The sequence below is a fragment of the Prionailurus bengalensis genome, chromosome B3 (assembly GCF_016509475.1).
Source record: "Prionailurus bengalensis isolate Pbe53 chromosome B3, Fcat_Pben_1.1_paternal_pri, whole genome shotgun sequence".
NCBI classification, from domain to species: Eukaryota; Metazoa; Chordata; class Mammalia; order Carnivora; family Felidae; genus Prionailurus; species Prionailurus bengalensis.
In genome coordinates, this window is record NC_057355.1 from 147450639 (window position 1) to 147478315 (window position 27677).

General features: G+C 61.9%; 3 protein-coding genes across 6 annotated transcripts; 2 read left to right on the forward strand and 1 right to left on the reverse strand.

The window, feature by feature from the left end:
- Positions 1 to 527: 527 nt before the first annotated feature.
- On the forward strand, positions 528 to 8977 carry TEDC1 (tubulin epsilon and delta complex 1). Of its 4 annotated transcripts, none has more exons than XM_043557139.1 (8): positions 529 to 1506; positions 1603 to 1681; positions 2251 to 2471; positions 2736 to 2891; positions 4005 to 4103; positions 6509 to 6595; positions 6990 to 7157; positions 7263 to 8977. In XM_043557139.1, exons 1-8 carry the CDS (start codon positions 1174 to 1176, stop codon positions 7584 to 7586), a joined length of 1467 nt encoding a protein of 488 aa, XP_043413074.1. In that variant the 5' UTR covers positions 529 to 1173; the 3' UTR covers positions 7587 to 8977. The 4 variants fall into 4 exon arrangements, with proteins under 4 accessions (XP_043413076.1, XP_043413077.1, XP_043413074.1 ...); XM_043557140.1 differs by having other exon boundaries at positions 2269 to 2471; XM_043557141.1 differs by lacking the exon at positions 6509 to 6595 and having other exon boundaries at positions 528 to 1506.
- A 14697-nt stretch (positions 8978 to 23674) lies between these two features.
- Positions 23675 to 25950, reverse strand: LOC122468129 (formin-like protein 20). Its single transcript, XM_043554562.1, has 3 exons — positions 25863 to 25950; positions 25224 to 25358; positions 23675 to 24201 (listed from the first exon to the last, which is right to left on the reverse strand). Exons 1-3 carry the CDS (start codon positions 25948 to 25950, stop codon positions 23675 to 23677), a joined length of 750 nt encoding a protein of 249 aa, XP_043410497.1.
- On the forward strand, positions 23913 to 27376 carry TMEM121 (transmembrane protein 121). Its single transcript, XM_043557143.1, has 2 exons — positions 23913 to 23985; positions 25885 to 27376. Exon 2 carries the CDS (start codon positions 26055 to 26057, stop codon positions 27009 to 27011), a length of 957 nt encoding a protein of 318 aa, XP_043413078.1. The 5' UTR covers positions 23913 to 23985; positions 25885 to 26054; the 3' UTR covers positions 27012 to 27376.
- Positions 27377 to 27677: the final 301 nt, after the last annotated feature.

Here is a 27677-nt window from a genome sequence, read left to right on the forward strand (position 1 = left end):
CTGCCCCCGTGTAGCCCACAGCCAGGTGGGACAGTTGAAGGGATGAGGCCTGCCGCCAGAGGGGGCCTGACCAGGCCAGGACGCAGGAGAGCACTTCAGGTGGCACACTCAGAGAGAAGACCCGCTGGGCTGGGCGGGTGGCTCAGGGGTGTGGTCTTTATTTTGACGGCCGCAGGGCGCTACGCCTGGCTCAGCAGAGTGGCCTGCCTGCGGGACCCGGCACGGCGAAGCTGGGGGCCTGGCAGTAGTGTCCCCTGCCCGCGGGGCAGGTGACCGGCCCCGCGACGGTGTGTGGGGTGGGGATGGGGGTGGAACACAGGCCTAGGAGCTGGCCGCACGGGAGAGAGGGAGGAGGCCAAAGGTGGGGACCTGGGGCGCCGGGACCCGCCGCCGACGCACTTCCTGAGGGCGTGGCCCCCGCCGGGGCGGGGGGGGGGAGGGGGCGGTGGAGGAAGCGTAGGAGGCTGGCGTGGGCAGGGCGAGGGTCGGAGGGCTGGTGGCTCTGTCCTCCCGACCTCTTCGCTGAGGTGTAATTCACGTGCCACACGTACAAAATTCGCCCGTGCCGTCCGTCAGCTCTAACCGACGTGCAGGGTTCTACAGCCGCCCCGCGTGCCCGCGCGCGCCACCTGCTGTGTGGGGCGTTTCTTACGCGCACCGTGGACACGCGACAGCGCTGCGCGCCCTGCGCCTTTCACGAGCCGGGGCGTCCGTGCGCACTGCCGGGCTCTGGGACCGCGGGCGAGCGCTTCGCTGCCCTCCCTGGCACCGCGTCCTCGGCCGCTCCTATGCGGCGGCGGAAGGAGACTTCCTGGGTGCAGAACAGCGAGGCCGGGAGGACCGGGCCGGGGTCCAGGTGTAGGTTTGGGGTGGGAAGGGGGCCGCCCGCATCCCGCGGGAACCCCTGGTGAGCGGGCCGGCCGGGCTCCCGGAGGCACAGGGACGCCCGCGAGGGTCGGCGGCGCCTGGCTGCGTTGCGCTCCCGGCCGCAGGGGGCGCCCGGAGCGCGGCCCAAAGCCCTCCGCGGGTTGCTAGGCTGCCATTTGGCGCTAAGATGGGTGAGGCGCTGATTGGTGGGGTCTGGACGAGGCGGCTGTCGGGTGTCGCAGCGACTGGGCCACAAAAAGCGTACCCCGGAGCTGTCGTCGCCAATTGGCCCCGAGAGCACCGGAAATGCCTGCGCACTGGACAGAAGAGACTGCACTCAAAGGCCAGGGGCACCGCTCATTGGGCCGACGCTTGAGGCGTGTCTCGACCCGTTCGGTGATTGGGCGTGGGCCTAGCAGAGACGGCACCGGCGCGGTGATTGGACGCTGGGACCCAGCGGCCGCGGCGCGCAATCCGAGGAAAGTCAGTGCAAGCTGCATGGGGCGGCGGCGGCGCAGGGTGGACCGGGGAGCCGCGGTCGGGGCCTTGCCCGAGGCCATCGCCGCGCTGAGTCGGACGCTGCCCGCTGGGCCCAGCCCCGAGATCTTCCGCCGCGCCAAGTTCGACCGTCCGGAGGCGGTGAGGCCCGCGGGGCAGGGGGCCGGGTCGGCAGGAGCCGGGGAGGACGCAGGGTGGCGGCCGGCCCAGCTGACCGTCGCTCTTCGATCCCCGCAGGCCCCGGCGCTCTGGCAGCTGCTCTTTCGCGTGCTTTCGCCGCTGTCAGCCAACGGCGCCTCGGCGCCCCCAGCCCAGGGTAAGCCCCGCTCCGGGGAGGCCCTGGCTCCGCCCACTCACGCAAGTCCCGCCCCGTTAATCACTCCCCAGAGAGAGCCTTGTCCCGTGGGCCCTGGCTCCTCCCACTCGCCTCGCTGGGTCCCTCTCCTGTAAGGCCCCCTGAACGGCTAGCCCCGCCCCCTGCAAGCCCCGCCCAGGTGGGCCATTGCCCCGCCCACCCACCAGGGGCCGTCCAACTCATGCAAGCCCCGCCCCGGTCGAGCACGTCCCAACAGTAAGCCACGCCCTGTTGGCCTTCGCTCCTCCCACTCACATCACGAGGTCCGCCTCCTGTAAAGTCCCAAACTGGTTAGCCCCGCCCCCCTGGCAAGCCCCGCCTCAGGCGGGTCCTGGCTTCACCCAGTCCACCACGCTCCCAGCTCTGGCAAAGCCCCGCCCACCTCATAAGCCGTGTCCCCATTAGCCTTGGCTCTCTCATCTTGTAAGTCCCCCGATTGTCCCCTCCTAAACCTGGCCTCTGCTTGGGGGTCATGCGGGGGTCCCTAGAAGGTCTGGTGGCGCACTCCTAATGGGTGGCTCCCTGAGCAGGCGAACCCCCATCTACAGAGGCCCAAGTCCGAGTGGTGAAGTCGGAGCTGCACTCCCAGGGCTACCCCAGGCGGGCGCTGGCACAGCTCCCTGAGGACGGCTCCCAGGGCAGTCGCGAGCTTCTGCTGGCCTTGGCCTGGCTCCTGGCCCGCGGGCCCCTGCTCGAGCGGCTGCTGGCCCAGACCCGCGTGCGGCTGGGCGACGAGATACCCCTGTGCGAGGTGGGTGTGGGGTGAGAGGGAGTGGGGCCGGGGCCTGGCTGGGACCCTGGATGCGGCCTGGGACAGCCCTGTGGGGTGGGTGTCGCCCTCTCCACTGCTCTCTCCTCCTCCCCTGCCCTTCCCTTGGGGGCAGTGTTGGGTGTGTGCTCACTGGACGTGGGTGTGTGGCACCCCTGAGGACCATGGCACTCATTCCAGGGGCCTCTTTTCCTGGGGTCTCCGCTGGGGGTGTGGGAGCAGGGCGTGACCCTTGTCCCTCTCTAGTGTGAAGCCCTGGCCAGGCCTGGCCCCCCTGTACCCCGTGTGGAAGCAGATGGCCCTGTGGACATACGCCACTTGCAGTGGCTGATGGGAAAGCTGCGGTTCCAGTGGCGGAAGCTGATCACCAGTCAGCAGGAGCAGTGTGCCCTCCTGGGCAAGGTACTGTCACTGGGGACTGTCCCCCGGGGACACTTACTGTCCATACTACAGGCTGGAGCCTGGCCTTTGACTGGATGTGGCCCTTCCCAAGCCTGGCTGGGAGCTGACTGGTTGGCCACTGCCCTGTGGTGGCCCAGAGCCTGAGCCCAGGGCTCCAGGTGGTCCAGGAGGGGTCATAGGGCAGGTGGAGCTGGGCATCACTGGGGCCAGGAGCCTGTGGGGTTGACTTTCCTGTTCCCGGAAGTCATCAGAGGCCTCAGACTCTGTCTCTGAGCCACGAAGTAGGCTCTGGGTGCTGTGGGAGCCGCTGCTGCCTGGGCATGTTTTGGGAAGGAAGGTACCCCCTCCTTCTGCCACATCCTGGGTGGAGGCTGATGGGCAGCGGGCGGCTTCTGTAGAGTTCCCGAAGGCCAGTAAGGCTCAGCTGTGGGGCACAGGTCACCCTTACAGGTCCAGTGCAAAACCTGGGCCGAGAGGGGGTTGGGCGGGGGGGCCTCAGACTCCCACCGATGTAGGGCTCCTTGATGCTGGGACCCCCCCCACCGTGCACGTCTGCCCCTGCAGGGGACCTGTTCATCCCTCAGCTCTTCTCCGGAGCTGTGTCGCTCCAGCTCGGACTGGGCTCCTGTCACTCCTCCTGCTTGGGACATGGCCACCAGTGACCTCCGTGATGCCTTGAGGCCGGACCTTGCTGGGAAGCCTTCCCTGTCCCCCAGGTCCAGACAGTCACTCTGTGTCCTTGCCATTATCTTCGCTGGATCTCCTAGCCTGTCCAGGGGCTGTTTCTCCCACCACCCGGACCTGGCAGTCAGGGGGCTTAGAAGCAGGGATGCCCGATTCCAGTTCCACCGCACCCCTGGGAACTGGGCAGGATGGGGAAGCTGTAGGCGGCACTGCCCATACCCCACCCTCTGCAGGAGCCTCCTGCAGGGCCCAGGGCCAGCTCCCCCGCGGTGCGGACTATCGTCCTGAGCCTGACCCTGGCCTGCCCTGACCACCTTGGCCAGGCATGGCCCATTTTCCTCGCCTGCAAGGCAGGCCCCCAAAGCCTCACCCGGAGCTGGGAGAGGCGCCCCTTCCTACTCAACCTGGGGTTCACGCTGCCCGTTTCAGATCCACACATACACCCGCGGCTGCCACAGTGACCGCAGCCTTGGCCACCTGTCTGTTGCCGAGACCGAGCTGCTCAGGGACGCGGAGGGCGGCCAGCAGGTGAGGGCTGGTGCGTGTCGGTGCCGTAGGGCTGCAGACGGCGCGAGGTGGTGGGGGCCGAGGTGGGGAGGGTCCTGGGAGGGAGGACCCAGGCGACCGGCTTTGAGCCGTGGGTGACTGCCCAACTCACCATCTTGCTGGTGGGGGGTCCCAGACATGTCCTCAGGGCCTCCCCCAGCTCCCAGACCATCCGGTGTTGCAGAAATCCAGGCCACATGGCCGTGTGTGTGCGTGTGGCTGGGCACAGTTAGCGAGGGAGGGGGGCTGGTCTAGCGTGCCCCGTCCCTCGCTGACTTTCTTTTCAGGACGCCCCCGTCTGTCATTATTGTTTCCTTCTCTCAGGCTGGCATGGCCAGGACGTCCTGAGACAGGCCCAGGGCTGGCTGTCACTTGACGGTTGGGCTCTGGCTGGTCCAGAGTGTGAGGCTGGCACTGTCCAGCCTGGGGGGCCCTTGGCCAGGCAGGTGGGCTGAGGCTCAGGGCTGGTGTGGCCCCTCTTTCCAGGCCCAGCGGACCCCAGCTCGGGAGGTGTGTGCTTTCAGAGAGTTGTGCCTCCCTTTGTGGGGTTGGGGCAGCCGCCGGGGGGGCGCTTGCCAGGCCTGCAGTCCTGGCCAGCACGTGGCCAGCCCTCCCAGGCAGGGCTGCGCGCATTCTCTGGAAGTGCTGATGCGGTATCTTGGCGACCTGAGGTGCCCTCGGCCAGGTCCCCTTTTACGGGTGACTCAGCGAGGCCCAGGCTTCCTGCCCTTGGTCCCTCTGGGTTGGAGCAGGGCTGAGGCTGCGCCGGCTTCAGCCAGATGTGGCCTGGGGTCCCAGTCTCTGTGGTGGTGGTGGGTGGGAGCCCGTGGCGCCCCCCCCCCCCGAAGCTGGGGTGTGCGGGCGCCTCCGGACTGCAGACGGCGTGAAGTCGTTGGGGGTCACGGTTGGCTTCCTCCCAAGGTTTCTGGAGGGGTTGCTGGCAGAAGCCCGGATCGGTGTACCCAAAGAGCCCGCACTCTTGGGATGGGTCCCAGAAGCTTCTGGAGTGATCTATGGTTGCTGTGTGAGTGGCCAGGCGTGCTGCGGAGTAGCTGGACAGTGAGCGTGCTTGGTTACTGGCCGGGCCTGCAGCCCTTCTCATGTCCCTGTGCCTCCCCGCCTGCCCTGGCCACAGCGCAGTGGTGTGCGGCGGGGAGGTGGCTGCCTCAGGAGACTCCAGCACGGGGCCTGCACGTGGGGGGACAGTGGGGGCGTGGTGCCTCTTCCTGCTGTGCCTGCCCTCCTTCCCATAGCCTGGGAGGTGGGGAGCACCTGGGGACCGTTCCACATTCACTGTGTGTATGCGTACAGGGACGTGGGTGCACCTGGCACCCTCCGGGCTTCAGGCCGTGCTCCCCTGGGCCCACAGAGTGGTTCTGTCTGTGCCTGGCTTTACAAGCGATGGGCTGGGTCCTTGGCTTGGCATTCAAGGCTGCTCCCCATCTGGCCTCCGGACCCCTGGAGCCCCAGGTTCCTGCTGCAGCAGCAAGCAGGCCCCTAGTGGCTCGGCTGGCAGCCTGTTTGCTGTCTGCAGGGGCAGAGCAGGGGTCCCTTCCCGGCCAGGGGAGACCCTGGGTCACGGGTGCCTGTCGTACAGGGCCTGTGCACTGGCCCTCCGTGAGCGGTGGCTCACTCGTGTGGCCACCGTGCTCTGGCCCTTTGTCCTGGCCTCAGAGCATGCTGCTGCGTTCCCAGGAAGCCCGGCACACCTGTCTTCCAGAAGGAGCAGTGCCTGTGGCCTGGATGGTAGGCTGGTGGCTGCCTTCAGAGAGGGGCCACAGCAGGTGCAGGCCTGTGGCTTCCTGAGGGGGCAGCGGGGACAGGATGGAGCAGGTGTTGGGGGGAGCCCTCAACAGCACCTCCCTGGTCGGTGGGCCCCCTGGTGGTGGAAGCCGAGGCTGGGGCAGGTGCTGCTGCGCTCCAGCGCGCGGCCACATGTTCCTGCGGGGTCTGCAGGTTTGGGGCTGCGTGAGCCGGGCAGGGGGCAGTGCGGGGTGCAGCTGGGCCCTGCATGCCGGTGCCCAGGCCCAGCCTCCGCCCTGCCTTCCTGAGGTTATACAGAGGGTTTCCCGCCCCGAGAGCCTGGCGGGCTGCCCCTTCTGGGACCTCCTCATCTGCCTACAGTCTCCCGGGTGCAGCCCCCCAGTCAGTGAGGGATGTGGGGCAGAGGTCCCGAGTCGGCGCTTGGGCTCAGCCCCTGACCCTGTGGGGACGGTGGGTGTCTCTGAGGCCCCAGCCTGGAGGTGGGGCTGCCGTATCCTGCCCGCAGGGGGGTGGCTCTGCCATTGCGGGGCCAGGGGGACTGGTGAGCACGGTGGTCGGGTGCTCGGTGCTGGGGGTCCCAGGTGGGGTTCTGACCCGGCCACGGTTTATGGTCTGCTTTGCAGCTGCTTCGGAGGCTGGAGAGTGAGAATGTGCGCCTGGAGGCAGCCCTGCATTGGAGGCGCCAGGAGCTGGTCTTCTGGCGGTGGATGGTGTGACTGGCTCCCCTCCCTGTCCCGGCCTTGACCACGGCAGCCCCGGGGTGGGGGCGTCTTCCTAGTTCTCGGACAGGAAGAGGAGGTTGGGGGAGGCAACAGACACACCCAGCCACCAAACTGGCTTTGCAGGCCGGCTGGCTCTGAGTCTCTGCCTCTTTGCGGATGTCTGTCTGTCCGTCGCCTACCCTGCCCAGCTGCTGGGGAGCCCAGACTCCTCAGGGGTCCACAAGTCTGGGTGCCTCCCTGGCTTCCAGCTCACTGTGCCACCGGGGGGGGGGTGGCCGCTGCCCCCGGGCCTCTATTCCCTCTGTCCCCGTTGGCTGAGGGGCTGGACCTGGGGTCGAGGCCCGGACAAGCTGCCTGCCACTCACTCGATCTCTCTCCGCAGGACACAGTCCTGGGCACCTGCCCTCCAGAGGCCTCGCAGCCCACGTTTGTGCCGCGGATCCCCGAGCGGGGGGCTGGCGAGTGGGAGCTGGTGGCCCACGAGCTGCAGGCCCTACAGGAGGAGTTGCGGGGAGCCGCGGAGCCCCGGCGGGCAGCCTGGGAGGCCAGGGTGAGAGGGTTGGGGGCTGGTGTTGGGGCCGAGGGGGCCCGAAGGCCGTGTCCTGGGCAGGATGTGGCCGCCCCTCGTTCACGAGCTGCCGTCTGCCCCATGCAGGTTGGAGGCTGGGGGCCCGAGTGGAGTGCGGTGCAGCGGGCCTTACGGGAGGCCGTGGGACTCGAGCTGGCAGCCCTTCAGCGGGCCTGGGAGCAAGGTGGGGCCGCAGCCCAGCCCCACGGGCCCTGCCGGCTGGTGAAGAGTGACGCCGGAGCCTCGGGGGGCCCAGGCCTGCGGGCGGCCCAGGTGATTGAGGTGCTGAGGAGCCGGGAGGCCTGCCTGGAGGCAGTGCTGTGCCAGCTGCAGAGACAGTGTCGGCAGGAACTGGCCAAGCTGGCGGGAGCCCTGCCCGGCCTCATCTGGATCTTGCCACCCGGTCGTTGAGGCCCTGTGCCCGCCTCGAGGGGGACCTGCCCTGACCCGCCCTGGTTGGGCCTCGGAGGGGCAGATTTCAGGGTGGTGGCAGGGACGACGCAGACACAGGGCCCCAGGCATGGTCTCCCTGAGCCCTGGGGCTGTCCCCACCTGGGGCAGAGCCCAGCCCCTTGGCTAGTAATACTGGGGGCAGGCATGACAGGCCCAGTGTGGAGTCCATGGGCCTTCGGGACCAAGAGAGGACCCAGAAATAAGTCGTAGAGACCTCCCTGCAGGGGTGAGGCTCTGTTCTGGCCCTCCCTCTGCCACCCTTCCACGTTCCTATCTGGGGCAGGTTGGGGAGGGTCCGGTCTGTGCTCAGGCCCAGGGGAAGGGGACCCTGGGGGGTGGTTGCCGAAGCTGGGCTGGTCCAGCGCTGCCCAGGTGCTGGCGGGTCAGGCATGGCCTGCAACACGGCGTGGGGATCGGGGTCCTTCGGGGGATTGCCCCGCATGCCCGCTACACACTGTGCCCCGGGCCCCTACTGCACACCCCGCCCTGTGGGTGCCTGGTGTGTGCGTGGGGGGCAGGGACGCCGGCTGGGAGCCTGGGGGTAGGGGGCTCTGCTCCTCTCCTGGGAGCGGTGCTGGGGGTGAGGGGGAGGCCACTGTGGACAGAGGGGGCTTTGTTCCCGAGACCGGTCGGGGAGCTGGGCTCGGCCCTGACAAAGAGCCATCTGTGTCTGGGGGATGCGCCCCCAGCTTGCCGGAACAGGCCCCCTCCATCCTGGGGGCTCAGCCTCTCGGCACCCCTCACCCAGCAGGCGCAGACAGCCGCGTCCCTGCCTCCCTCGCCAGGCTCCCCTGTCCTAGGGCGATTGAACCCCAGGCTGCTGCTGGGCGGGCCTAGGGGCCTGTCCGCGGCCTCCTGCTGCCAGCCAGTTCAGGCCCGAGGACACTTCCACGCCTGGGCCCCGCAAGAACATTCTCTCACTGGCTCTTCCTGCCTGGCTGGCGTGTTGCTGGTGTTGCCTGGTCTCGGCCAGCCTGCCCCCACCCCGACCCCCGTCCCTTGGGGGCGTCGAGTTCTCCCCTCCCCACACGGCCCCCTCCCAGCTCCTCACGTGCTCCAGCTGTGGCCCAGGGCCCGCGGGGCCCCGGCCCTCCACCTGCCGCCTCAGTGTGTGAAGTCACTTCTAGAACCCCTGCCTGCTGGGCCCTCCGCCATCCTCCTAGCCGCTGGACAGGACCCTTCCTGGAAACAAGTCATTCAAAGTTCCCTGTCCTCTGTGAGTGCCATTGAGTCAGGACACCCACTGGGCCCCGAGAACGAATTTTAGAAACCAAATGCAAACTCGGTGTTCTGGAGCTGTCCCTTCTCAAACTGCTCTGTGGATCCAATACAGCCCACTCGATGCCCCACGTGTGTCTGTGTGTCTGTGGGAGTTCGGCGCGGATTCTGAGAGACACGAGGTGCCACAGGCCAAGTCGGGGGGAAGCGAGGCACACTCGGTGGTCCAGGGAGCAGGCTGGGCTCTGACATTGGCTCCTACTGTTGCCGCCACGTTAGCACGCGCTTAGTGGCTCAGAAGCACAGAAGCATGGCCGCCTTCCTGTAGGCGGGGGCACAGCCATCACGGTCCCCGGCCCCCAGCCCCGGTCAGGGACCTTAGTCCTCTTCTGCACGTGACATGGCAGGTCCGCAGGCCTGCGGCAGGGCCTGGGCACCACCCAGCCCCCTGCGGCCCCACGGAACAGATGCAGGCCTGGCCCAGCTAGCTCGAGTACGCGGGTTCTGCCTGGGACAGGCCCGTGCTGCGGGGGCCCAGGGTTCCCCATGGAGATGTGAAGGCAGAGCAGCCTGTGGGGGCCCAGGACCCCATATTCCACTGGCCCCCATGGACGCCAGAAACTTCTGCTTATCGGAGACCCAGTAAAGACCGGGAAAGACAGGCCACGGGAGAATCCGTTGGCGACACTTGTAACCTGTGAAGAGAGGGTAGGGGAAACGGTTTTGAGGAAGACAGAGCGGGCCTGGGGCAGGCACTGCGGGGAGGAGGAGACGGGGTGGTGATGTGCCCGCAAGCCGCTGGGTGGGCGCAGGGCCTGCGCAGGGCAGGGGCTGGCGGGCCTGGGCCAACGCTGGGGACGGCCGCCCGGCAGCCGAGCCAGGAACAGCAGACTGTGGGCGATGCCGTGGCCAGGACTGGGAAGGTGAGGGGAAGTACAGACGGGCCGCAGAAGGTGACGCACGGGGAGGCCGTGGGGAAGAGCCCAGCGACCATCACAGCAGGGCAGGGCTGCGGTCTGTGTCCCCTGCTCCTCGGGCCTGTGTTCACAGGGATCCGCAGCACCTGTGCTGGCCTCCTCCCATGTTTTATCCACTGCGGCACCGACAGGACCTCCGGCGAAGCCCCGCCTGTGAGCGCGTCTGCACTTGGCCTCTCGCGATCACGGCATCCTGTCCCTGCTCCAGCGCCTGGGTCCTTCTGGCCCTGACCTCACCGTCCAGGGCTGGCTTTCTCTCACTTCAGGGCACGGCCTCCTCACCCTCATTGGTCGACCTTGGCCGGGCCTGGGTTTGGGGCACGGCGACTGGACCAGGCCCTCCAGGACCCTTTGTGGCTCGTGTCTCTAGGGGGACACTCGCGGGGTGTTCCCGGGATGGGGTACTTCTCAGCGGCACTTATGGGGGAAGTTGGGTCCGAGGGGCGCAGCTGGTGACCTGGTCCACACCCCCCCCGCCCCGGTCCTTGCCTGTGGTCGTGGCCTCCAGCCCTGCACCTGCCCCACGCTCCTGTGTCCCCCCAGGGTCTTGGGTACTGAGTGTGGCCAGCTGCCCTCCTCCCCTCTCTGTCCCTTCTTGGCTGAGCTCACCGTTGGTGAGCAAGGAGTCACTTGGTGCCTGAAGTGTGCCTGCCGTGGGGTGGGGGCCAGAGACCTGGACGAGGGGCACCTAGTGTCCCAGGAGGGTGGTGAGACAGAGGAAACGGGGTGCATTGGGGGCAGCACAGGCACTCGGAGGGGGCGGGGAGGGGTGGGGGCTGTAGACTCCTGTGGCCCAGTCAGGCTTCGCTGGGACGCGGGGCTCAGGGCTTCGTTCCCACAGGCCCCCTCCGCTGCTGGGGCTCAGCAGTGAGGCGGGCGGGGAGTGGGGGTGCCAGGCTGGGGCCAGGCCAATGGCAGTTTTGGGGTCTGGGTCTGTGGCTGTCTTGGTTGTGGGGCCTGTGAGCTGATGGCTGATGTTTTGCCTTCTGGTTTGTTTAGATTCTTTATTTATAATACCCAAGATTCTTCCCCCTCCTTTTTGGGGGACAATTTTTATTTTTCTTTCTTTTTTTTTCTTTCTTGGTGGCGAAAAGCTGATGTTAAATGTATGATCTTAACCATTTTTAAGTGTATGGGTCAGCAGCGTTATGTGCATTCACACTGCTGTGCCACAGATCCCCAGAACCTTCTCCTCTCCCCTCTGTGCAACTCTGTCTCCATTAAACACTCACCCCCACCCCTCCCCAGCCCCAGGCACCCCCATCTGCTTTCTGTCTGTATGGATTTGACTCCTCTACGGACCTCTGATGTGTAGATTACACGGTGTTTGTGTCGCTCAGGAAAATGTGCTCATGGTTCATCCACGTGGTAGCAGGTGTCAGAATTTCCTTCCTTAGAATAACGCGCGGTAAGATTCCATTTATCGAGACACCACGTTTTCTTTATCCATTTTCTTCCTGCTGTTGGCCGCAGTGAGCAGGGGTGTGCAAATATCCCTCCTTCTGGTGCTGGAGGAGCCCGCGCAGCCCCAGAGACACTGGCACGTGAGCCGGGTGCAGGGACCAGATGGGCATGGGGCTCGTTTCCCTGGGGGGACTCGACTCGGCAGCGGCGGGCGGTTGTCCCCTGAAGTCAACGCCCCGGAGTTTCAGACCTCACACTGGACACTGCCGTCCGAACTGGCTGAGCCACGCGGATTTCGGCCTGGCATTTGCTCTCTCTTCATCACAGCAGCTGCTGTGAAACCAGCTTTGCAGAGATACCGCAGAAAGGAAAGCAGGGCGGTCCGGTCCGCGATCCACGAGGGGGTGTCGGCTCGTGGCGCTCACCTGTTTCCCTCAAAATTCACGACACCTTGTGCTGCCCCTGAGGATTCGCCGTGGCGCCCGGGGGTGCCGAGACCCACGGTTCGGGAACTGCGGCCCCCACCAGCGCCGGTGTTTGTGGCCTGCATTCCGTTTCTCTCCACGTGGTGCGGGTTTAAAGCCTTGTGCGCAACTCACCACCGCTTCTGGCTCTTGTTTCCACTTGATGGCTCAGCCAGAGGAGCAGAGCCGGGAGGAGATTCGGCGGAAGCATTCTGAGATGGCTGCAGTTTCATCGTGGCCCCGGCGTTAACGCCTCACCCCTCGGCAGCGGGGAGGGGCAGCTGTCCTTATTCTCCCGCCGCAAGGGTGCAAACCCAAGGTTTCTCCATCAACCGCTGCTTTCCGTGCATGGAGTTCGGTAACATTTAATTAACTAATTTAGAGCAAGTGCATTAGTGGGGGAGGGGCAGAGAGGGAGGGAGAGAATCCCAAGCAGGCTCCGCGCTGTCTGCTCAGAGCCCAACGCGGGGCTCGATCCCACAACGGCGAGATCATGACCTGAGCCGAGATCAAGAGTCTGACGCTCAACCAACAGCCACCCAGGCGCCCCTGGTTTTCTAACGTTTAGAAAGTTTTCTTCCACTCTTAATTTCCTAAGAGCTTTTTCAGAATCATGAACTTCACTCATCAAGACAATCTTATGATTTTCTCCTTCACCCGTTTATAATGAAATACATTAACTACACCACACGCTTCCCCAAGTTGAGCCATCCTTGTATTCCTGTAAGTAGCCCTGTTTGATCACGACGTTTACCTTTTTTTTTTTTTAATGTTTATTTATTTTTTGAGAGAGAGGGAGAGAGAGAGAGAGAGAGCGAGCTCAAGCAGGGGAGGGACAGAGAGAGAGGGGGAAGGAGGACCCAAAGCGGGCTCTGCGCTGGCAGCATGAGCCTGACGCGGGGCTCGAATTCACAAACGGGGAGATCATGACCTGAGCTGAAGTCTGACGCTCAACCGACTGAGCCACCCAGGCGCCTGTGATCGTGTAACTTTTTAATATCCAGCTGGTTTCGCTTCGCTAAAATCTTCGGGAGTTCGTTGTCTACGTTCAAAATGAAACCGGCTGCATTTTCCTTCTTCTCGTTGCACTTCCCTTACTATGTTTTGGAATCCAGATCACGTTGGCCTCGTCACCGCCTTTGCGATCTGTTTTCTGGAACAGTCTGTGAAGGTAGCAACCACTGTTCCTTGAAAATTTAGGAGAACCATCTGGAACTTGGGGTTGCCAGAAGGGAAGATTTTGGTTATTATTTCAATTTCTTTAATATTTACCTGCCCAGGAATAAACTGCCCACATTTAAATACAATTTTGGTACTTTATATGAAAAACCTAAATAATGGTTTATCTACTTTCCCTGGTCATTCTGTTAATTATTGCTTGGCATACTTTGAGGCTACATTGTTAGGTATTTATATATTTATAAGAGATAAATCTTGTTTTATTGTTCCTTTTTACCAGCACATAATTTCATTCTGCGTGCTTTACGCTATTTTTCTGCTCTAAAGTATATTTGGTTGTATCCCGAGATGATGTTGGAGCCCTCTATTGGTTCATATTTGCATGGTATAGGCGGGTCTGTCCTTTATTTTCTAACCTTACTGTGTCTTAAAACAAACCATTTTTTAAAAAAATTTTTTTTAACGTTTATTTATTTTTGAGACAGAGAGAGACAGAGTATGAGCAGGGGAGGGTCAGAGAGAGAGGGAGACACAGAATCTGAAGCGGGCTCCAGGCTCTGAGCTGTCAGCACAGAGCCCGACGCGGGGCTCGAACTCACGGACCGTGAGATCATGACCTGAGCTGAAGTTGGCCGCTTAACTGACTGAGCCACCCAGGCGCCCCTGTTGTTTTTTTTTTTAATACAGCATATTGTTGACTTATTTTATTCCAACATTAAGAGTCACTGTTTTTTTTTTTAATTTTTTAAAGTCATGTCTACACCCAGTGTGGGGCTTGAACCCACAACCCCAAGGTGAAGACTCACACACCCTTCCAACTGGGTAGCCGCACCCCACAGTCTCTGTGTTTTCTCTGATTAATTGTACACTGATTACAGGACTTCGCATTTTATTTTTATCTGGAATTTACTTTTGTTTCCTTCTTTTCCTTTTTTTTTCAAGTTTATTTATTTATTTTGAGGGAGAGAGAGAGAGCACGAGTAGGGGAGGGGCAGGGAGAGACGGAGCCAGAGAGAATCCCAAGCAGGTTCTGAGCTGTCAGCACAGAGCCCGACATGGGGCTCGAACCAATGAACCATGAGATCATGACCTGAACTGAAGTCAGATGCTCAACCAACTGAGCCACCCAGGTGCTGCCTTCTCTTCTTCTTCTTTCTTCTTCTTCTCCTTCCCTTTCTTTCTTTCTTTCTTTCTTTCCTTTCTTCTTCTTCTTCTTCTTCTTCTTCTTCTTCTTCTTCCTCTTCTTCTTCAATTTTATTTATTTTTGAGGGGGAGAGAGAGACAGACAGAGAGACAGAGAGAATGAGCAGGGGAGGGGCAGACAGACAGGGAGACACAGAATCCGAAGCAGGCTCCAGGCTCTGAGCTGTCAGCACAGAGCCTGATGTGGGGCTTGAACTCACCAACCAGACAGGACAGCGAGACCATGACCTGATCTGACGTTGGACCCTTAGCAGACTGAGCCGCCCAGGCGCCCCCACCCCCTTCTTTTTCTTATTTTCTGCTTTCCACTGGGCGATCCAGTTTTCTTCTGTTGGCTTAAACATCATGTATTTTTTTTTTCTTATGGCAGTTGCTCTTAATCTAAAAGCTGTTCTCATGTTTATCTACCAGATGACTTTTTAAAAAAAGATTTTATTTATTTTTTTAAAAAATGTTATTTTGACAGAGAAAAAGTGTGAAGGGGGGGGGGGGCAGAGAGAGAGAAAATCCCAAGCAGGCTCCATGCTCAGTGTGGAGCCCAACTTGGGGCTCCATCCCATGACCGTGAGATCATGACCGTGAGACCACGACCGGAGCCAAAACCAAGAGTCCGACTTTCCACTCACCGAGCCCCGGCGCATTCTCATCGTGAGCCACAGCACATGTGCAGAAAAGCGCAAATACTTGGTGTCGAGCTCCGCGAACTACCCCAGGGTGAGCTCCCGCACGGCCACCTCTCCGGACGCGAAGGCGACCAGGGAGCCACCTCGCGGGGCCGGAAGGGGACCGCGGCCGCGTAGCTCCAGGGCCCTTCGGCCTGGGCTTCTCCGCACGCTCACGCGAGCCCCGCGGCTCTAACGCTGTGACCCGCTTCCGTCTGGTGCTGGAGCTTCGGGCAGCCCCGCGGCGTCCGGCCTCACCTCTCGGGGCTGTGTCCGCGAACTTCGCACTGGCTGCTGCGCGTAGCTGTTTGACTCACTCGCTTTATCGCTGCACGTTACGATGTACCGTCTGGACGGCCTCGGCTCTTCCGACCGTCGGGCTCTCGCTGTGTCTCTTTCCTGGTGGCGAGATACGCTGGCCGTCCCTCACCGACCCTTTGGGAAGTGCCTGTTTGCGTTTGCCCGCGTTTCCCCCCCTTTGGTTGTCTTCCTTCCTACTAACACGCAGAGGTTCTTGGTATGTCCCCGATGGGCGTCCCCTGTCGCTCATTAGCGCTGCACAAAGCGTCTCCCTGTGACTTGCCTTCTCGCCTCCTCAGTGGTGTCTTTTGATGAGCAGAAGCTCCTGAAGTTCATGCGATCCAATTTATCACTCTTTTCTTTTTATCACTACTGCTTTTTGTGTCCCCTTTAAAATCTTTTCCAACTCCGGGTCGCCTGGGTGGCTCAGTCGGTTAGGCGTCCGACTTTGGCTCAGGTCATGATCTCCATGGCTTTTTGGTTTGAGCCCCAGGTTGGGCTCTGTGCTGACAGCTCAGAGCCCGGGGCTGCTTCAGATTCGGTGTCTCCTCTCTCTGCCCCTTCCCCGCTTGCCCTCTGTCTCTGTCTCTCAAAAATAAAAAATATTTAAAAAAAACCCACAATTTTTTTTTCCAACTCCAGAGTCAGAAAGTTATTCTCTTGCATCTTGCCCTCTCCTAGGGCTCCCTTCCTGACTTTGCCCCTGGAATGACAAGTCGCGTGGGACTGCTTTTCACCTTTTAAAAATATGTGATTTAGAGTGACGTCACTCTTCAGAGCACAGCTGTAGGAATTTTGGCTCTTCCCCGCTCCCACCGTGTGGACAGCCCCTGTCCTGGTACCGTCTGCAGGGAGGTCACCTGTCCGCACGGCTGCGCAGTGCCCTTCCAGACGGTGCCCCTCTGTTCCCCGGGCCCCGAGGCGCTGACTCCTCCCGCCTCACAGTGGGCGGCGTTCTGGGTGAGTTTGCCACCCTGGTCTACTGCACGAAGGCTTGGGTTCTCCTTGGCTCTGTGCATTTCCATACACATCTCACAGCGAGTTCGTCAAATAGCAGTGAAACCTGTTGAGATTTTGCTTGCGATTACATCGTGTGTATTGACCCGTTTGAGGAGATGTGTTATCTCTATAAACGCGGATTCTTCCTGTTTGTGAGCACATCTCCATCTACTTAGGGGTAATTTATCTCATGATGTTTTCTTGTTTTCTGCACAGAGGTGTTCTTCCTTTATTAGATATATTACTTGTATTATGAACGGTATGCATAAATGCATATATGTACATCCGTTAAACATTATATATGCATATACATACACACATACCTGATATATGTTACATATACACACACATATAAATTTCATTTTCTAACTGTTGAAAACTATAGAAATGTAACTGACTTATTTAAAAAAGGTTTTAAACAGTTTTATTCATTTTGAAATTTTTTTTAACGTTGATTTATTTTTGAGAGAGAGAGAGCGAGCGGGAAGGGGCAGAGAGAGAGGGAGACAGAATCCAAAGCAGGCTCCAGGCTCTGAGCTGTCAGCACAGAGCCCGACGCGGGGGCTCGGACTCACAAACTGCGAGCTGAAGTTGGACGCTTAACCAACTGAGCCACCCGGGCGCCCCCACGACTGACTGCTACATACTGCCCTGGTACAAACAATCTTGCTAAACTCACTTATTAATTGCAAACATTTGTTCTCTCGGTTCTATAGACTTCTCCAAGCACAAATCATATCACCTGCTCAAACTAATGACAGCTTCGTTTCCTTATCTCCAGCTCTTACTTCTTCTGTTTTGCTTCCTTGCTTCTTGGAAGAAGCTCCTGTGTCCGGAGCTTCGGGGACAGAGAGCCCAGCCGCGCCGGTAGCTGTCTGCTCTGTCTCAAAGAGGATGTTTCCAACTCTTCATTAGAAAGATTGCTCTTCGCGAGGGATCCTTCTCGATGCATTTTATCAGATTAAAAAATCCCCTTCCATTCTTAATCTACTGAAGGCTTTTAAAAAATACATCACGAACAGCTTATTGACTTCTATTAAATGTTTCTTGATTCTACTGATGTGATCTTATTTTTTCATTTAATCGTTCATGTGAAGAACGGTTTGATTTTTTAAGCCTTTCATTTAAGAAATGATTTCAGATAAAGAGCCTGCAGAAATAGCACGCACATTCCCCAAATGTCAACACTTCGCGGCTCTGCTCTGTCTCCGCATTCACAGAACACACACGCACACACACACACGTAATATGTGTGGTACACATACACTCACCTATATTCGTACGTGTAGATCTCCTGTGCACCTTTGGGGACGCGCTGCAGACACACCACCTATTTCCCTTACAGCTCAGAGGGTTCCGGAAGCAAAGGACTTTCTCCTACATAACCTCGGTTCTACCTCCAAAATCAGGAAACCACCCCTGATCCGACATCCCCATGTCATTGGCAGATGCCATGCAAACTTCGTCACTGTCCTGGTGACGTCCTTCATGGGGCTACGACCGGTCCTGGCTCATGTGTGCATCTGGCCGTCACCTCTCCCTTGTCTTCTTTCATCTGGAATGTTCTTCTGTGTGTTTCTGACTTCCATGACCAGTATGTAGAACACCCCTCAATCATGTCTCCCCTGACTGTTGGGCACAGATATCACACAAGAGATGCTGTGCCTTCTCAGCACAACAGCCCAGGAAGCCCCACTATTTGTGCCATTAATTTTTTTTAATGTTTATTTATTTTTGAGAGAGAGAGAGAGAGAGAGAGAGAGAAAATGAGTGGGGGAGGAGCAGAGAGAGAGGGAGACACAGAATCCGAAACGGGCTCCAGGCTCTGAGCTGTCAGCACAGAGCCCGATGCAGGGCTTGAACTCACAAATCACGAGATCATGACCTGAGCTGAAGTCGGATGCTTAACTGACTGAGCCACCCTGGCACCCCTGGTGCCATTAATTTTTATTGCTCAGTCAGAACGGCATGGGCCAGATTACTGTAAAATGACCTAAAAGTATGTTGTTAATTAATATGTAATTAAGGCAAGCATCCAGTCCTTCGGGACTAAGTATTTCAGTTTTGTCTGTTTCTGTTTTTGCCCTTTGTAGGTGCCCTTTGTTAGAGTCAGTAAATACCCTTCTATCTCTTGTTTGCTCAGAGTATTTATCGTGGATGGATGTTGAATTCTGTCAAATGCTTTCTCTGCATCAGTTGACATGATCGTGTGGTTTCTTCTTTAGACTGTGAATATGGTGGCTCGCACGGATTTGTTTTCCTGACTTGAGCCAGCCTTGCATTCCTGGGATACCCTCTGTGTGGCTGTGGTGCCTTGGAGATATTATTTGCTAATATTTTGTTGAGGGTTTTGTGTCATGTTTGCCCTGGGGCTTTGATTTTCTTCTCTCTTGTGCGTTGGATGTGCTGGTTCCTCACACGCAGGATAATTCTAGATAGTATCCTGCACGCTCAGAGATTATGTTATGAATACCTGCTCTTCTAAAAATCCCACTGGGAGTGTTGACATTTTTTTTTAGCACGCCATCGGCCCAGCCCTCTGTGGGTTGTGGTTTCAATGCCAGCGGTTTTCAAAGCCTTTACAATGTTACCTGGATCCGTCCTGTGTGGGCACTACCCCCGGTGGCCGGTATGGGACTCGGCTGTGGTCTGTCCTGTAGCTCAGTGCACAGACCTGGGAGGCACACACAGCTTGGGGTGAGCCCAGAAGGCACGAACGTCATGGGGATGCTTTCTGGATACTTTCTGGCTCCCCGGGGCTCCCCTTTGCAGTCCTCTGGCAGAGTCTGCGGCTTTGGTCACCCCGCCTCCTGCACACTCCCTGTGACGGCGCCTGCGACTTGGACAGAGGGCAGCGCTTGGCTCTCTCCCCTTCCCGCCCTCTGGGGACCACGTCTCCTCCCACGGGAGAGGAAGGTTTTCTCCCTCGCAAGGCACATGTGAACTGGTGCCTCCACTGCAGGCTGGGTGGGGGGTCGCCTGGGGGCAGGTGTGAGGGAGAAGAGAACCACCCCCACTCCGACACTCTGCCCGGAGCTCCCCCAGCCTCAGGGAGCATCAGGACGCCCCTTTCTCTCCTGCCCCCTGAGCCTGAACTAGAGAGCTCCCCTGGAGCTTTCTCTGTCCACGTCCCCAGCCCCATTTCTAGCTTTCAGGCTGGGGTGAGTCCAGGCCAGGGGGTGTGGAGGGAGGGCCCGAGACCCACCCCCACTTCGGTAGTGCTTCAAATTCTGGCTCTTCCCACAGTCGGCCCGTTACGACTTTGCTGGGTCCTCGCGTGAGCCATGCACGGTCCTCCTTTAATTGCTGCGTCCAGTGGGAGAGACAGAGTCGGCCACGTCTGCTCTGTCTCGCCCCAAGAGGGGACCCAGGACACGAAAAGAAGAAGGCAACGAACAAACGTAAGACCCTGGGCTCGACTCGGCAACTCTTCCTGTGTAGCCACGTTGGATGGTTCTTTGCCGGGGTGTGGGTGTAAACACACACTTGCCCTAGGCCGCTGGCAGGTGCCGGCAGGCACCGTGATGACTCAGCCTGAGCACCCCCCACGCAGCACTCCAGGGTGGGAGCACGTACCGCGCAGCGACTCACCGCAGCTGCTCTGGAACCGTTGCTTCCGGGGCGTATTTCCAGACCGCGTCTCTTCCTTTCCTTTCTCATGGCTTTCATGTGTTCCTTGTAAACAAGGTCTGTTTTGTCGTTTTGCTTTTCTTTTTTGAAAAAATCAGAGCGATCGTCTTGGCCTTTCAATGGGAAAGTTTAGTCCGTTTACATTTGATGCGACTACTGATACGATGGTGTTTAAATCTGCCTGTTAAAAAAGTTTCCTCATTTCTGCAGCTGCTCTGTTTCCACGCCCCACCCCCCTTTTGTTTTGTTTTGGGTTGACTCTTAAAGCCAGCTTGGTGAGCTTCTCCCTACAGTGTGTTCCTGTTCCTTGGTGCTTCAGCTTGGTGCTTCTGGAGCTCGTCGACACTGTCTTCTGTTTCCTTCTTGCTTTATACGTTGTCGGTTCACATTTCGACGTTGCGTTTTCTACACGTCACTACATCTCAGCATTTTTCCCACTATGACAGACACCTTCTCCGCTCTTTCCTCCCCGCCCTTATTTTCTTCGCCTAAAGGGCAACTTTTACACTGTTTTTGCTGCAGGCCTGCTCCAAACTCTCTCGGTTCTCGTTTGTCTGAGTAAAGAGTGATTTCGGGCCAGCAGCTCACTCCTTCCTTCCCTGTTGCTGCTGTAACGCACCCCCTCGCACTGCAAGCGACGCCCGTCTACTACCTTACAGCTGTGGAAGGTGGCGGTCTCAGTGTGCTAAAATCGAGGACGGCTGCTTCTGGAGGCTCTGTCATCCTGCTTCCCCAGCTTCTAGGGGCCGCCGGCACTCCTGGGCTCACGGCCCCTCCTCCGTCATCCCTGCCCGGGCTTGGGGCCTCACAGTGCCTCTCTGACTCTCCCGCCACCCCCCCCCCACCTCCTTGTGATGACGCCGGACCCACCGATGACCCTGGACAACCTCCCCTGTCAGGCCCGTAACGTCATCACACCTGCAAAATCCCAGTTGCCTAACGTAACGTGATCACAGGTTTGGGGGATTAGGACGTGGACCTCTCTGGGGCCATTCCTCTGCCGACCACAGCCGGCACTTTCCTGCGGTGGGTCAAAGCCACCGTCCCGTTGTCTCCTGGGTCGTGCTGTTGCAGCTGAGAAGTCAGCTGTCGCACAACTCTCAGGCTTCTGCCACCTGACTGCCTTCCAGATTTTCTCTCCGGTCTTCACCAAAGACAAAGGTTACATGACGTGTGTGCAGGTGTGGGGTTTATTGTGATGATGCTACGGTTGGTCGGGCCACTTGGACTCAGGCTTTGACATCTTTCAGCACAGACAGAAACTCCTCAGAGTACTGCTGTGCCTTGCTCGCGGCCCTGGGCTTCCAGGCGTGCACGGAGCAGAACTCCCCGCCCGGGGGGCCCCGCCCCGGGCTCCATGCTTCAGAACGCACAGCTCCTCCTGCCGTCCCCGTCCTTAGGCCTTCCCCAGTGCGTCCACTCTGCCGTTCACACTCCCTTTGACTCTTAATTTCGGTTATTGTGTTTCTTAGCCCTACAATTTCTGTTTGGTGCTTCCCCCCCCCCGTCTCGTCCGTCACATCGTTTCCAGGGCCCCGTGCTGGACCACGCCTGATCCCTCCAGCCTCTCGCGTGTCTGGGGTTCGTCTCTGTGGGGTTCAGTCTGTGTTTCTGCCGGCTGGCTCCTGGAGTCCAGTCTGGCAGCCTGCGGTGTTTGAAAAATCACTTGTGGGATAACTGAGGCCTTCAACGGAGACGCTGCTCTCTCCGCGGGGTTTCACGTGCTTCCGCCGGGCACGGGCAGCCAAGATCAGAGCCGGAGATGGGCAGCCCCCCCCCCCTACCCGGGCTGTGACCCCACCCACTCTGGGCCTCCGGGAGCCTGATGATCAGCACACAGTTCACCTGGCACAGGTATCAGAGACGTGAAGTTGCTCTCGCTCCTGAGGGACCCCAGGCACCCATGAGCCCCCCACGGTCCCTCTGTGGATCTGGTGCAGCTCCGTCAGCCTTCCAGGCAGGTGGGGGGCATGGAGCCCATCCTCATGACTGCATGGCGTGATGGCCGGTGGCGAGGGGCTGCGGCTAAGGCGGGCGGCCAGACCCCAGTGCGGCAGGACAGCTGGATGGAGGCCAGGCCTGGAGTGAAGTGCACGGTGTTGGGGATGCCACCCCGGTTCAGGGCAGTGGTGTTCCAGCCAGGGGAGCCTCTGAGACGGTGTACCCGGGGGAGGGGGGGAAACAAGCCTGGCAAGGCCGTGAGGGGCTGTCTTGAGAGATAATGGCTGGGGGGGCCGGCAGGGCCAGGCTGGGGGCAGCTCTACAGCCAGGCCCGGGAGCTTGGTCCTCTTGTCAAGGCCATGGGGACGCCTTGTGAGGGGGTCACAGTCAGACTGGCAAGTTGGGAAGGTCCATCACGGGTGAAACTATGTCTCCCCAAAGATATGTTTAAGTCCTGACCCCTGGAACGTCCAAATGCAACCTCATTTGGAAACGAGAACTTTGCAGTTGCCATCAAGTTAGGATGAGGTCACTGGGTGGGCCTTTCCAACATCACATGTTTTCACGAGAAGAAGACAGATGCACAGGGAAAGGCCGCGTGATGTCCGAGGCGGATGGGAGTGGTGCGTCCACAAGCCAAGGAAGGGGAGGGGTTGCTGGCGGCCGCCAGAGGCCGAGGTGCCACCCTGGCGTCCTGGTCCTAACCGTCCTCACCCGCTCTGGGCCCACCCTCGAGGGCCACGCCTCCACGCCCAGGCGATGTTAACACAAAGGGGAGAGCCAGGAGGGGGAGCGCTGTGAGGTCAGCGCAGAGTCGCCAGGGCGCGCTGGGGGTGGGGCAGGAGGTGTGCAGAGCCCCGGAGCAGATTGGCAGGTTTGAGGCTAAGGACTGGGCTTTTAGAGCACTTGGGTGAGGTGGGCAGGGCAGAGGGGTGAGGTGGGCGAGGTGGGCAGGGTGAGGGTGAGGTGGGCAGGGCAGAGGGGAGAGGCTGCAGGGGCTGAGGGGGCAGCTCCTTCCCGACAGTGGAGGCCACAGGGAGGTGCTTCTGGTCTCTTCCTACGCAGCCCGTCCCTCCTCTGCCTCCTGGGGCTGCCAGGGTGCAGCTGGTGCTCCCTGGGGCGGAGGCGGTGGGGGTCGTGTGCCCTGGGCCTTCTCCCCACCTCCCTTCGTATTGCCTTTTGTGCCTTGAGGCAGGGGGCTTCTGGAGGCTTCTGGGGGAGAGGATCCACCCTGAGGGGTCTGGGGCCCCTCCCTGGGTACAAAGACAGCTTCAGGGTCCTGACCACACAGGTTCCTGCCAGTGAAAGCAGATGTGGGGGCTGGTATCTCCCAAGCAGCCACCCGGAGGGGTTCACTGCAGTAAGTTCTCACAGCACCTCATCTGTGCTTCTTGTGGGTTGGTGGCCTGGGCAGCCGGGGGTCCTGGCTTCCCTTGGGCCAGAGATTTCCCCGCCCCCCGGTGCCGAGGGAGGGTGGCAGTCCCGTAGTCTCCTGCGCAGACCGCATCACCCGTGTGGACCCAAGCACAGCTCAGGGCCTCAGTGTAAGCAGACCTGGTGTGAGTCGTGCCTCACCCCTTTGCATCAGGGGGATGCCCGGTGCCCCTGCACCTCTCTGACGCTTCTCTCCTCCTCTGTCGGAGGGACGTGGGACGTGGGAGAGCAGGCATTAGGTGGGCTCCCCTCCTCCACCCTAAGGCGGAGGGGCTGGAGTGTGCGTGTGGAGGCTCCGTGAGGACACCGTGGTGACCGGGGTTGGAGGAAGGAAGCCTGAGCCTCCAAACCCGAACGAGCGCCTGGATGGCTGAAGACGAAGGCCACCGGCTGCTCTTGTCTCCCATCCTCCGAAGGAGGCCAGGAAGGCTGGAGATATCCGGGACCCGGGGCTCTTTGGGACGCGGCACCGACACCCACCGCACTGTCCCCACAGGCCGCTTGCACAGGGCCGGTGGTCAACCCGGCCCCGCGTCCAGACCAGCTCCGCGGCAAGGAACGGGGTCCTCGGGCTGCCTGTTGAGGGCGAGTGGGGTCACCCTGGTGGGCGGCCTGGGTGGGGCCGCAGCGGGATTTCAGGGCGTGAGCGGGACTGAAGACCCGGCTGTGGGGTGAAGCAGGGTGCAGGGGCTTCCCGGGGATGGCGCGCGGGTCCGGCGGTGTCCAGCTCCCCGGGGCCAGCGGTCGCCGGCACCCCTGCGGCGCCGGGCTGTCGCCGTGGCAACCGGTGCTGCGGGGGGGCGGGGCGCCGGGACCCCCACCGCGCGGGGCGGGGCCTCGGGCGGGGGCGGGGCCTCGGCGGGGGCCGCGCCGAGAGCCGCGAGGGGAGCGAGCACGGCGCAGGGAGCGCGGCCTCGGCCCGGCGCGGAGGCTCGGCGGGCCGGCGGTGGGTAGGCGCGGGGCCGGGGGGGGGGGGGGGGGGTGGATGCGAGCGGGGCGAGCGGGGGGTCGGGCGCAGGGGCTGGGATGCGCAGCGGCGCTGCAGGGCCGGGCCCGGCTTGGGCAGAAGGGCGGAGACGCAGCCTGTCTGGGGCAGCCTGGGTCTGGTCGGCGCTGGCGGCCCCTTCCTGTCCGCCCCCATCGGTGGGCACCGAAGGGGCGGCTCGGGGAGGGGGCGGGCAGGCCCAGGACAAGCCAGGGCAGGAGGGCCTGGGGCCAGCTCCCCAGGGAGAGGCCGGGCAGGGTGTGTGCGGGAGCGGTGGTCAGGCCCTGGCTCCGGCTTTCTGGGGCGGGGGCGGGGGATGCCCCTGCGAGCTCTCGTGGGGATGGGGTCTGTCCTGGCATCGTCAACCCGGGTTTGATGAGTGGCTGAGAGAGGGAACGAGAAGGCCAAGCAGTAGATGGGGAGGGGTGAGCGGTGCAGCGGCTCTCTGGCTATTTGGCCTGGCCAAGGGCTGGGAGGAAGGCCATTCCCAGGCCGCTGTTGGAGCCAGAGGAGGCAGGGTGGGAGGAGGCCCCTTGGGTCAGGCGTGCCCACCTGGTGGCTGAAAATGGGGTGAGGGTGTGGTGTGGGTGGGGAGCAGGGGCTCCAGACACTGTTTTGGTAGGGACGTGGTACTATGACCCCCCCCCCCCAAGGACCCCTGCGCTGGAGGTGTCTGAGGTCACAGTGTGGGGGGTCCTGTGTGTGGCTGCAGGGACCCCTGGGTGGGGCAGCAGCCGTGTTGAGTTCAGGAGTGGGGGTGTGGATTTGGAGGAGGGCCTCCTTCCTCAGTCTTGAGGGCGGTGGTGTCACTAGGGGCAGGCTTCACAGGCACAGGGGACATCAAATTTTATGTCCTTGTCTAGACAGGGCAGTAAACAGAGCCCAGGGCCAGGGGTGCTGCAGAGGGGAGAGGCGGGCTGAGGGGGCCTCGCTGGAAGTGAGTGGAAGTAAGTCTGCAAAGTGACTTTCAGTGGGTGACGGGTGCGGGCCCAGGTGTGGGGACCCAGTCTGGTGTGGGACTCTGACCAGCACAGTCACGACAATGCCAAGGGTGTGAGAAGTATAGGGGTCTGCAGAGCGCAAAGAAGGTCCCCGTGGGCGAGAGCGCAGGGCGGGCTTCCTGAGATGGCCCCAAAGGTGCGGGGGTGGGGGGGGGAGTGGCAGAGGGCCACCCTTTCGCGGGGAGCAGGGCAGCGTACGTGGCGGGACAGGCGGCCACTGGCACGAGCCTCCGTAGGCAATGGGAGCCCTGGTGAGACGGGGCAGGGAATGGTCCACGGCCTGTGGACGGGTGTGTGGGGGCACCGAGTCCGCCGAGGTAGGGGTGGCGATGCCTGTGGGAGGGGATCCTCAGCACTTGGATGACCCTCAGTCCTGGACCAGAAAACACGCCCGGAGCGCCGGCGCAGCGCCCAGGGAAGGGGCCTGGGCCTCCGCGGGCCTCGGGGACTCCGGGAGCGCACAGAGCTGAGGCCACAGGCCCGCTTCCCGCCCAGCAAGGCGCCCGGGGGCGAGAGGACGCCGGCGGGCCGACGGCGTGGGCCCAGCAGGGGCAAACCGCCGGGGCCCGGGGATGCGCGCGGCCGGGAGAAACCACTTCCGTTCCATTTCCTTCCCGGCGGCCGCGGGAACCCGGTCTCGGGTCTCAGGCAGAGCTGCAGCGCCCCCTGGAGGCCCCGCTCCCGTCTCCGGGTCCCCGCGAGCGCACCGGCGCGTGCGTGCGACAGAAGCCCCCCGGCGCCCCCGCGTGGGGACAGCGCCCCGCGCGGGAAGCGTGTCGCGGGGGCGGGGGGGAGGGGAGGGGAGGGCGGAGGCTGTCCCCCGGGCTGCGCCCTTACCGTCCCCTCTGGTCTTCCCCAGGTTCCGAGCTCGCCGGCCGGCAGCGGTGGCGCCCTCAGAGCGGCTGGACGGGTCCCGTCGCGCCATGCCCGCGGGCTGAGCGCCGCCGCCGCCGCCTCCGCCGCCGCAGGGCCTCGTCCCGCCTCGCGTGGGGGCCACGCGCGCCCAGGCCGGGGCCCCGGCGGCCGACCATGGTGCTGCCGCCCCCGGACCGGCGCCACGTGTGCCTGACCACGCTGGTGATCATGGGCAGCATGGCGGTCATGGACGCGTACCTGGTGGAGCAGAACCAGGGCCCGCGCAAGATCGGCGTGTGCATCATCGTGCTGGTGGGCGACGTGTGCTTCCTGCTGGTGCTGCGCTACGTGGCCGTGTGGGTGGGCGCCGAGGTGCGCACGGCCAAGCGCGGCTACGCCATGATCCTCTGGTTCCTGTACATCTTCGTGCTGGAGATCAAGCTCTACTTCATCTTCCAGAACTACAAGGCGGCGCGGCGGGGCGCGGCCGACCCGGTGGCGCGCAAGGCACTGACGCTGCTGCTGTCGGTGTGCGTGCCCGGCCTGTTCCTGCTGCTGGTGGCGCTCGACCGCATGGAGTACGTGCGCACCTTCCGCAAGCGCGAGGACCTGCGCGGCCGCCTCTTCTGGGTGGCGCTGGACCTGCTGGACCTGCTGGACATGCAGGCCAATCTGTGGGAGCCGCCGCGCACCGGGCTGCCGCTGTGGGCCGAGGGCCTCACCTTCTTCTACTGCTACATGCTGCTGCTGGTGCTGCCGTGCGTGGCGCTCAGCGAGGTCAGCATGCAGGGCGAGCACATCGCGCCGCAGAAGATGATGCTCTACCCCGTGCTCAGCCTCGCCACCGTCAACGTGGTGGCCGTGCTGGCGCGTGCCGCCAACATGGCGCTCTTCCGCGACAGTCGCGTCTCGGCCATCTTCGTGGGCAAGAACGTGGTGGCGCTGGCCACCAAGGCCTGCACCTTCCTCGAGTACCGCCGCCAGGTGCGGGACTTCCCGCCGCCCGCGCTCGCGCTGGAGCTGCAGCCGCCGCCGCCGCAGCGCAACTCGGTGCCGCCGCCCCCGCCGCTGCACGGCCCGCCCGGCCGCCCCCACGGGCCCTCGCCCACGCGCGACGCCCTGGGCACGTGACGGGGCCCGCGCGGCTTGCATGGGATGGGGTGGGGGCGGGCTCCCCCCAGGGCCGGGTTTGGCGAGTGCCCCGGCCGGGGCGGGGGTGGGGGGGTGAGGGCGCCGCGGGCCGCTTCTTCATCTCAGGAATCCCCTCGGACCACGGACTCGCAGCCCGGCGCCCCAGCCGGCCCCCAGCGCGCCCAGCCTGCCCCCAGCGCCCAGTGCGCCGGCCGGTGGGGGACGGGGGGCGGCTGGGAAGGGAGGACAGAGTGGGCGGAGGTGCGGTCCCTTGGGGTCCCTTGGTGGGGGCCTCTGGCTCAGAGTTTGGGGCCACGGAGGCCTCTGTCATTTTAAAGACTCGTGTTTACAGTTTTGTATCCAAAGCCGCCGGCCCTGTTTCCTGAGTCCAGTGTCTGACAGCGGGGCGTGGTGGGAGGAGGGATGTGAGTGTGAGCGGGAGGTGAGGGGTCTGGGCCAGCCCCCTTCCGAGGAGCCCCCTCCGGAGGTGGACTCTCAGGAGCTCCAGCTGTCACAGAGGCACTCTCTCTCCGCTCCAGCTTCACTGTCCCCACCTGCAAGTCTGTGCTTCCTGGAGTACCTCACCCAGGTCTCTGCATACCTGAGGCCCTGCAATGCCCCCAAGCCTCTGGTTCTCTCCTCAGTGCGGGAGTGGGAGGTGGGGTG

Coding starts and splice junctions, on each gene's coding strand:
- TEDC1 (XM_043557139.1), top strand. CDS start 1,174: ATGCCTGCGCACTGGACAGAAGAGACTGCACTCAAAGGCCAGGGGCAC. Junction 1,682..2,250: donor CTCGGCGCCCCCAGCCCAGG/GTAAGCCCCGCT, acceptor CTCCCTGAGCAG/GCGAACCCCCATCTACAGAG. Junction 2,472..2,735: donor ACGAGATACCCCTGTGCGAG/GTGGGTGTGGGG, acceptor GTCCCTCTCTAG/TGTGAAGCCCTGGCCAGGCC.
- LOC122468129 (XM_043554562.1), bottom strand. CDS start 25,950: ATGGCGCGACGGGACCCGTCCAGCCGCTCTGAGGGCGCCACCGCTGCC. Junction 25,359..25,862: donor GGGGAAGACCAGAGGGGACG/GTAAGGGCGCAG, acceptor CCCCTCCCACAG/GCATCGCCACCCCTACCTCG. Junction 24,202..25,223: donor GTGGCCGCCTGTCCCGCCAC/GTACGCTGCCCT, acceptor CCCCTCCCCGAG/CCGCCCCTTCGGTGCCCACC.
- TMEM121 (XM_043557143.1), top strand. CDS start 26,055: ATGGTGCTGCCGCCCCCGGACCGGCGCCACGTGTGCCTGACCACGCTG.